Genomic DNA, 9852 nt, shown 5'->3' with positions numbered 1-9852 from the left:
TTTAGGCATCATCCGTTGGTAGGTAGATCCAGCGTTTTTCAAACCGAAGGGCATCACTTTGTAATGGTAGTTCCCAATAGGGGTGACAAAAGCAGTCTTCTCTTGATCATCCGAGGCCAGCGGTATTTGGTGATATCCTTGGAAGGCATCCAAGAAACTCATCCTTGGATGACCCACGGTTGCATCCACCAACTGGTCTATCTTCGGCATGAGAAATGGATTCTTGGGACAAGCCTTATTGAGGTCCGTGAAGTCCACGCACACTCGCCACTTTCCTGTCTTCTTTTTTACCACCACCGTATTGGCCAACCATTGAGGATAAAAAACTTCCTTGATAGCTCCAGTCTATTTGAGCTTGGCCACCTCACTCCTTACAGCCTCGGCGTGTTCTTTCAATGGTCGTCGAGTTGGCTGCCTCCTAGGAATAACGGCAGGATTCACGTTGAGTCGATGACAAATGAAATTCGGGTCCACACCTGGGGCTTCATACGGATTCCATGCAAACACGTTTACATTTGCTTGGAGGAACTCCAGCAACCTCTCATTCTCTTGCAAAGGCAATTTAGCCCCGACCTGGAAGAATTTTTCCGGATCATCAGTAACAGTTACCTTCTCCAAATCTTCACACTTTACCTTGTCGGCTGACATATCTAAGGGTAATAGTGGGGGTTTTAATTGCTATAATTCATTATCGGCCATAGCCGAGGTCTCTGCCTCTGGCCGATGTTGTATAGCTACTACCAGGCATTGTCGAGCTGCCACTTGGCTTCCTACTATCTCCAATACTTTGCCTCCGGATGGGTACTTCACTTTCTGATGCAGAGTAGACGAGACCGCTCCTAGGGTATGAAGCCAAGGTCTGCCTATAATAGTCGTGTATGGAGAGAAAATGTCTACGACAATAAAGTCCACTTCCACCACATCCATACCGGCTTGCACAGGTAGTCTGATCAATCCTTTGGGAGCAACTATCCTTCCCTCAAAACTTACTAGAGGGGAGCTGTAGGTTGCTAAATCCTCCGGCTTCAGACCTAGCCCCTTATACAAGTCTGGATACATTATATCCACAGCACTACCTTAATCTACCATCACCCTTTTAACATCATACCCACCAATTCTCAACGTGACCACCAAAGCATCATTATGGGGCTGTATGGTTCCAACCTTGTCATCATTCGAGAAGCCCAGAATCAGGGGGACATCCACTCTGGCTCTCTTCGACGCTTGGGAATGATCCTCGGCCAGAGGTCGAAACACCGACAGTACCCTGGAAGGGCAAGATCCAGTCCTCCTCGGGGCAGCAAAAATAACGTTGATCGTACCAAGGGGAAGTCTTAAAGAAGCGTCCCCACGCATCTCCGAGCCTGTTTGACTTGCCCTACCACTGGAATGATGCAAGAGTTGCTTTAATTTCCCTTCTCGGACTAACTGTTCCAAATGGTCCCATAAATTCCTGCAATTTTTGGTTGTGTGCCCATGATCCTGATGATAGTGGCAATATAGGCTCAGGTTGCGTTTCCTAGGCTCTCCCGCCATCTTGTTCGGCCATTTGAAAAAAGGTTCATTCTTTATCTTCTCCAAAACCTGCTGCACCGGCTCTCGAAACACTGCATTAACCACCTGGGTGTCCGCAGAACCCGACTGCTTGACGAAGTCTTTCCGGGGTCGGTTACTGTTATAACGTTCCGACTTGAAATCCCTCCTCTCCTGAGGGATTACCTTGGCCTTTCCTTTTCCTTGAAGTTGATCCTCCTCTACTCTTCTGTACTTATCAATCTTGTCTATCAACTGGTGTACACTGGTAACAGGTTTACCCGTCAGGGATTTCCTTAAATCTTGATCAGCTGGGAGGCCAGCTTTTAAAGTACTTATGGCCACATCATCGTGCTTTCCTTCTATTTCATTAAACATTTCCCAGTACCTATCCGAATAAGTTTTGAGAGTTTCGCCCTCTCGCATGGACATAGTCAGCAAGGATCCCAAAGGTCGAGGAACCCTGCTGCATGTGATAAAGCGAGCGCCAAAAGCCCGGGTCAACTTTTTGAAGGACTCAATAGAATTGGCCCTTAAGCTGTTGAACCATCTCATCGCCATCGGACCCAAACTTGATGGAAAAACCTTGCACATCAAGGCCTCATCCCTGGAGTAGATAGCCATTTTCTGGCTAAAATGGCTTACATGTTCTACTAGGTCCAACTGGCCATCATACAGGGAGAACGTGGGCTGGTGGAATCGCCAAGGAAGAACTGCATCTTCTATATTCCTCGTGAAGGGTGATTTGGAAACTTGGCTCAATGCTTTGTTCATGGCATTGTTACCTAAGCCCCTGCTAGGCGGGCTTCTGTGCCTATACTGATGGCCGTGCTCCTCTTCATAGGAGAAAGTCTCACTAGGCGGAGTTCTTGATCTCCGCCTATAACTAGCTCCATCCGACTCCTCGGATGATGGTTTGGAGCAAGGTGGGGAGCGTTCTCGCCGGGCATGACGTAACTCTCTCTTCAAATTGGCAATCTCAAGTTGCAGATTCCTATCATGCTTTGTATGGGAGACGTGACTCTTCCCACGAGAGTGACTTTTAGTGGTATGAGTTGTGCGCACGCTCCCCTCACGGCCTTCTCTCCGTTCGGGACTCCGATGGGGATCACCATGCTGGGAGCCCCTTGACTCTGCCTGGTGTGGGTTGGCATCTTCCTGATGTGGTCCCGCCGCGTAGTGATGTGGACCTGCTTCCTCCATCATAAACGTTGCATCGGAGTTCTTTTAAGTTAAAACAAGCTCTTCCCACAGACAGTGCCAATTGTAAGGACTCGATTTGTAACGATCCCAATCCGATATTGGGTTCGAACGTTAAAGGCCCAAACAATAAAATTTGTAGAGCGTGGGTGTTCAAGAACTAGATTAACTTTTCTAAGTAAAACGATTCAACCTTACGTTTATAGATGGATTAGCATCGATATAACAATTAGTTTTTCTTTGAAACAAGTACAGTTCTTTGGTTTCTAAGCTCTTTTCCTGAGTGTTCTCTGTGTTTTTTTTATGTTCCGATCCTCTTTCTGCATGCTTTCCTTTCATGTTATATACTGCCCTCTTCATATCATCTTCACCACACACGTGTAGGTTGGGTTCAGGGGATCTCTTTCTGTCCCATCTAACACCTTCTGGAACCTCCTACTAGCAGCTATAAGGCTGCTTCATTACTGTTCAGGCATCACCTCCACATTAATGCGGCCAGAGAGTTGGTTGAGAGGCAATTAATGCAGAGGCAGCTGTTGTTATAGATATTTGTTTGCCTTCTCTTTCTTACCCTTGGTCTCTTATCCCACCTTTAGTGGTGACGTAGCCCCGAAGTACGTTTGTAACAAGGTGGCGTTCTGGTCGTCCTCGGACTCATATTGCTGAGAAGGATTTTGTCCTCGGACGAATACTGAACTCACCTTTCGTGATATTCACTCTTCCTTTCGTTTGGTTACCCCTACAACCTGATATGGGCCTCCTCGGACAGATTTGCATCCTCAGATGGGCCACAGGCCCAATTAACTTGACTTTAATAATTTTAGTGACTAACCGGCCCCCACAATATATATATATATATATCATTGTCAATTCAATTTTTGGACTCCTCTAAGCTTTAGAACTGATTCAGATCTTCGAAATCAACTACAATTAGACAACTGATGCTTCACTATTTACTTATGGTAGTTTTAGTTCTTAGCATTAAGTAATAGTGCATGACTAATGCATGGTAATAGTATGATACTTGGTAAGATGGTTTTATGAGATCTTCCTCTTGCAACATGTGAAACTCACATATATATTGTAAGAGAGATGCCTCTTGAAACCATTGAATAAGAAAAGTTTTTGGAAGGGGCCGGGTGATAGGGGGTGGAATTGAATTTTCTTTATCTTCTGTCTTTGGAAATCCAAGTGACGGACCCATTATACTTTTAATTAGAATATGTTTGCATTTTTACCTATTATACTTAATAATTAGAATATTTTTTTCATTGTGTCCACTATTCACTAGGATTCTTTGTTTCAAGATAGTGGAGTATGAAAAGTTAGGCTTGGTGCAAGAACAAGTGTGTTTCATCTAAATCAGCATTTCGCGAGCACAAGTCCAAAAATTAAGTGGGGGAATATAAGATTGTCTACAAACACTCTTCTAAATCTTGAAAAAAATGTAAAGTTTATGCCTTTTTTAATGGAATACATTGGAAAATTTTTTAATGTAAAAGGTATCTCCATTGATTTTTATTTTCTTTTTACTTTACTGAACAATCTCAATTGAATTATTATTGTAGTTTACCTAATATATTTATTTAAAAGTAATCAATGGAGCTGTCACTCATTGATAATTTTTCCAAATACACAAACAAATCATTCCAAAACTTTGAAATATATTTCAGCTCAAGTTCTCTTTGTTTAGAAAATCGAACAATACCACTAAAGACTAAAGTACAACTCTTATAATTACTACAAAGGTAGTAAACAGAATAATATATTCCTTGGAAAAAAAAAAACATCAACAACAAAGCCATACCATAGTCCTAAAACTTTAGGGTAGGTAAAAAGCACGAGTACATGATGGCATCAGTTATATGTGGAGAATTACTTCCGTGCTCTCATATTCTGATGTGACAAAAAACATTAATTATTTCGTCTGCTATATTAATTAGCACCTCGTACATTCACCATATATATAGTCGAGAGTAGCAATGACACCAAAAACAAAAGCTTGATCAACGCCTGGTTTCACCACCACATGGTACAGATCCTTGCTTGCATTCAATTCCTGCACCTCCTTCTTCACTCCAACCTGCACTTCATAAACAACAAATCCTTATGAGAAAACCTCAGACAACATTGATATTAATTAATTTAAGCATCGCAGTGTACAAGTTTATAGCCAGAATAGTATCAAATCAATTACCTGCGCCACAATGTCGCCTTTGGTGTCGATGATGCTACAATCTCTATCTGGGAAATAGCCTTTGATCGTAAAGTCCCAATCTTTGTTGCTTTCCCTGGGTTCCGTGGAGATTTTCATTGCATTGTTCCTTACCAAACAGGAGTTGGGTTCTTTTAAGCTGAAAACTAACTTTTGAGACCCTTCATAATCAAATGTATAGCCTTTCCATTTCTTGTAAATGCTTAGTGCCTCAACCATTCCACCCTTCTATTTTTTTTAATTAAAGAAGAAAAAAAAAAAAAAAAAAAAAAAAAGAGGAAAGATGCCAAAAGTCAAACGACAAGAATAAATTCATCTTTTGGTTAGAGCATCCCCATCAGCTCATGTATACTCATCTAAATTAGAAAAAGGTGCAAGTTTTACACATTTTGAGCAAAATAACACCCACATCAGTGGGTGTAAAGTTGTGTATATTTTACACCTGACCGTGTAAATGAACAGTAACCGTGTATATATACACGGTTACTGTTCACCGTGTAAACATTTTTTTTATTTTATTTTCTCTCTCCTCTATCAAACTCCTTTCTTCCCCAACCATTACAACAACCAGCGCGCCAGAATCAACTGAAAATGAACTAAAGACATCTACTGAAAATTAACCAAAATCAACCCAGTATCAACTGAAAATTAACCCAAAATCAACATAAAATTAACCCAAACACATCTACACAGACAAATCTACACAGAGATAAACTTGCTAAAAAAAAAAAAAAACACAGGGAGATCGGAGCTTATCGGAACAATCAGTGCTTGACTGGAATGATCAGAGCTCGTGGGTCTCGCTTGATCGGAGCTCGTGGGTATGGGTCTTGCGTACTTGTGGATCGGAGCTGTGGAGATCGGTGCGTGCTTGTGGATCGGAGCTGTGGAGATCGGTGCTTGCCTGATCGGAGCTGTGGATCGGTGCATGTGACCGAGATGGTGTGGATTAGACCGAGACGGAGAGAATGGTGTTGATGGAGTTCTCTGGTGCTTCTGGGTTTTGATCGTGAGAGAGGGTTTTGATCGTGAGAGAATGGTGTTGATGGAGTTCTCTGGTGCTTCTGGGTTTTGATCGTGAGAGAGGGTTTTGATCGTGAGAGAATGGTGTTGATGGAGTTCTCTAGTGCTTCTAGGTTTTGACCATGAGAGAGGGTTTTGATCGTGAGAGAATGGTGTTGATTTGGTGCTTCTGGGTTTTGACCGTGAGAGAAAGAATAGCAAGAAAAGAAAGAGGAAACGGCAGAGACAATGAAATAGAAAGAGAGAAAGAAAGAAAATGAGGTAATGGAAAAAGAGCGCGTAGGTGAAATAATATTAAAAAAAGAATATAAAAATATTATTTATATAAAATATCTTGTATAATAGATGATCTGATGTGGGTGTTTTGTAAAGATAGATGTGTAAAATAGAAAAAGTAACTTTTTTCGTGTAAAATAGATGATGGATTTACATGAGCTGATGTGAATGCTCTTATGCATGTACGTGTATTTATTTAAATAAACGTGTATGTATTTCTTAATATATTGTGTATATATACACAATATATATGCCTTAATGCTTGCTCAAGAAGTCATCAGAAAAGGAAGACTTGTAATATGATTATTTTTCAAGAATTTTACTTTTAAGAAACCAAAATAGATTTTTAAAAAATCCCAAACATTTTAAGGAAATGCTACAATAAACAGGCTTATATTTCTAAGTCCATGTTTGGATTGACAATCCCACTAGCATTTCCTGTTTTAGTGAATCATGTTCTCTTCTTGGAGACTAATGTTTCTCAACAATGGTTTGCCCCAATTCTCTCTTCTAATCCATAGTTTTGAGAGAATGAGATCTTCTCCATTTCAAACATATTAATTTCATAATTCAAATCAAATATTACAAATTTAAAATTGTCTCATACTATGTTATTTAAAATTTTAAAATAACCCTTTTTATTTCACTTGAAATTAATAGACTCATGGTGCTTACTAGCTTAGCTATATATAAATTTGAAAAAAAATGATCAGAATCAAAGCATCACCATCACTTTTGAGTCCTTGAGGCCATCCAAATTACCATGTCAAATATCAAGGACGTTTAAATTAATGCATGCATATAAAACTTGTTTGTGGTGATGCATGCATGTATATGTGTGTTTAGGTACCTTTCGGCGGATCAGCAGCAAAGCATTTCCATCACCATCTCCATCTCTCAGAATCAGCTCATCTTTTGTGCCAAGAATACCACACCCATCAACCCTGAAAATCACCTTCTGATTACAATCTGTCACCACAAAACCTCCTCCATTTGTCACATGTGGCCTCCTCCTAACTACAAGGACAACCTGTGAAGAGGAACAGTAAGTCTTGTTTGTGATTGGAATCATATTAGCCCTTGTACCCATCTTTCTCTATACTTCTTTCAAGCTTCGTATATTGCTCTCATGCAACAATACGACTCTTATATATAATGTTGGGACTTGGGAGGAGAAGAAAGAAGCTTTCTTTGTTTCTTTATTAAATTCAAAAGGTTCGGCAAGACTTGACAATGCGATTCATTGGAGTCTAGAAAGTGAAGAGAATATCTGGAATACGTGGACATTGCTTGTTGAAGAGGTGAATTGATATCTCACTAGCTAGCCAACTAGATGGGAGAGTCCCCGCAGTAGTTTTTATTAGTTTCCTATTAAGGGTGCATAAGGATAAATATTAAAGTTTGATATATTATAATTTATTTATTTTATTTTAATTAGTAGATGGGTATGGTTTGAACTATATATATATATATATATATATATATATATATATATATATAAGACATCACAAACAATGTCATTATCATTAAGCCATTACTTAAACTTTGATGACATATTAGAATTGGTGAATAATAAATTAGTATTAGAATTGGATACATTTATGATATAAAAGTAATTTTATGCCAATGAAATGAGTCTGTTTGGTATTGATTTTTTCATTGGACTTCTTAGTTTGTTTAAAGTTTATTTTCTAGAATTCAGCCAAAAAAAAAAAAAAGAGTTTATTTTCTAGAATATGCTTTAACTAGCTTTATTTAAATAAACAAATAAACTTTAAAAAAAAATGCATCCAATTAAATACACTATCACATTGATTAAAGAAAAAAAAAAAAAAAAAGGCTACTAGCCTAATAAATTCCAATGATTGAGATGAAAGTAGTTGGTTGATTGAAAGCAAAATGAAGTTTCCTTATAACTTTTCTTTTGAGAAGGAAGTTTCCTTAATAACTATAAAGAATATAGACGAAACTATACTATTGGTCCTTGAAGTTTGCCCTGTGAGCATAATTGGTCCCTCAAGTTTCAAGTGAGTACATTTAATCCCTCAAGTTTAAAAAATGAGCATTATTAATCCTTTTGTTAATTACCGTTAGTATCAATACTTATGTGGCTAATGAAGTAGTGACATGGCATCTTTTAAAGTTTCGTGACATTTTTTTATATTAAAAAAATACAAAACTCAAATGACACCTCAGAACCCAAATTCCCCACACTTGATTTGGTTCTTAACGGGTTACCCAAATCAAATCTCTCTTGACCCAATCGTCCTCCTCTATGTGACGCTGTGATGCCACCTCCATTGCTTGGCGACAACGTCATCCTCCCCCACACGATAGCAACAACAACAATAAGTGGTGAAAAACCCATTTTGGCTCTAGCTCTTCAAGTGTTGTTTGCCACAGCCACTACTGCTTCATCGTGCTTGCACAGCCACCAGTGCCTCACTGCTTCTCCTCACCTCTCCATACAATCCCTCAAATATTGCTCTTTTTTCTCTCTCTGTAGTCATAGTCCTTCAAATTAGATTTTCTATTTTTTTTTAAATTTTAGATCTTCTTGTTATCGTTATGCACACTATCTATTTGTGTTTATGCTTGAATGGTTGAACCATCATTTGGCTAATTCTCCGAAACTATGTGTATGTTATATTGTAGGCATTTTTTTTCATAATTGTGTTTTGGCATTTTATTGTTTTGGTGGTGCGTTCATTCTGGATTGTGATTCTCCTTTTTTTGTTGAGATAAAAGATGGAATTGTATTAAAGAATTGAAAAGAAGTATACACTTACAGTCCTGAAGACAGAAATGGCCAGGCAAGGAAAGAAAGAAAGAAAAAACAAGGATATGCAAATCGTATGAAAAGCAATACAAAGATTTAAAAAATGCATAACAACAACTAACAGAGTGATTTTAAAGCATTGAAGAGTGATGGTGAACGGTGACATTCTTTGATCGTAGATCTCATAGGTAATTTGGAAGATTTGATTTGGGTAACCCGTTTGGAACTTGTTCAGGTGTTGGATTATGAATTTAAGATGTGTCATTTGAGTTTTGTAAATTTCTAATAAAAAAAGACGCCACATCACTACTCTGTTAGCCACATCACTGCTCCGTTAGCCACGTAGACATTAAAAGTAACTACAGTTAACAAAAGGATTAATAAAACTCATTTTTTAAACTTGAGAGACTAAAAGTGTTCACTTGAAACTTAAGGGACCAATTGCCCTTACAGGGTAAATTTCAGGAACCATTAATGTAGTTTCGCCAAAAATATACATTCAAAAGAGGCTTTGTGAGCTTTTTGAAATTTGCAGCTTAGTGAGTAGGAAGAGAATCATTTGAAAGATGTAAGTCTTTACTTTGACAGAGGAAATTTGAACACGATTTCCTTTCCTAGGGTATCGTGTTAGGGTGGACTTCGGAGTAACGTTTGGCTCACCCTAAAATGCATGCATATGATCTAGTTTAAAATTTATCATGGAAGATGTTTATCGTGACAGGTGGCAAAAAACAATATATTGCTTTTTATTTTGCTAAGCTAGTAGACAACCTTTTTCTCTTTGATGGGTTTGAGAGAAATGATGGGCTGGAAAATCTTTTCCCCT

General features: G+C 38.7%; 1 protein-coding gene across 1 annotated transcript; it reads right to left on the bottom strand.

Moving 5' to 3' along the window:
- Positions 1-4578: 4578 nt before the first annotated feature.
- Positions 4579-7346, bottom strand: LOC126707543 (protein LURP-one-related 6-like). The gene is made up of 3 exons (XM_050407241.1): positions 7098-7346; positions 4931-5173; positions 4579-4816 (listed from the first exon to the last, which is right to left on the bottom strand). Exons 1-3 carry the CDS (start codon positions 7335-7337, stop codon positions 4673-4675), a joined length of 627 nt encoding a protein of 208 aa, XP_050263198.1. The 5' UTR covers positions 7338-7346; the 3' UTR covers positions 4579-4672.
- Positions 7347-9852: the final 2506 nt, after the last annotated feature.

This window comes from Quercus robur, chromosome 11 (genome assembly GCF_932294415.1).
Source record: "Quercus robur chromosome 11, dhQueRobu3.1, whole genome shotgun sequence".
Classification (NCBI taxonomy): domain Eukaryota; kingdom Viridiplantae; phylum Streptophyta; class Magnoliopsida; order Fagales; family Fagaceae; genus Quercus; species Quercus robur.
This window is presented reverse-complemented; position numbering and strand designations above follow the sequence as displayed.

Bases quoted from the DNA above. Each gene is read 5' to 3' on its own strand.
- LOC126707543 (XM_050407241.1), bottom strand. From the start codon at position 7,337: ATGGGTACAAGGGCTAATATGATTCCAATCACAAACAAGACTTACTGT. The intron at 5,174-7,097 runs GTACCTAAACAC...AAAAAATAGAAG, and splicing joins TGCTGCTGATCCGCCGAAAG to GGTGGAATGGTTGAGGCACT. The intron at 4,817-4,930 runs GTAATTGATTTG...TATGAAGTGCAG, and splicing joins AAGGCGACATTGTGGCGCAG to GTTGGAGTGAAGAAGGAGGT.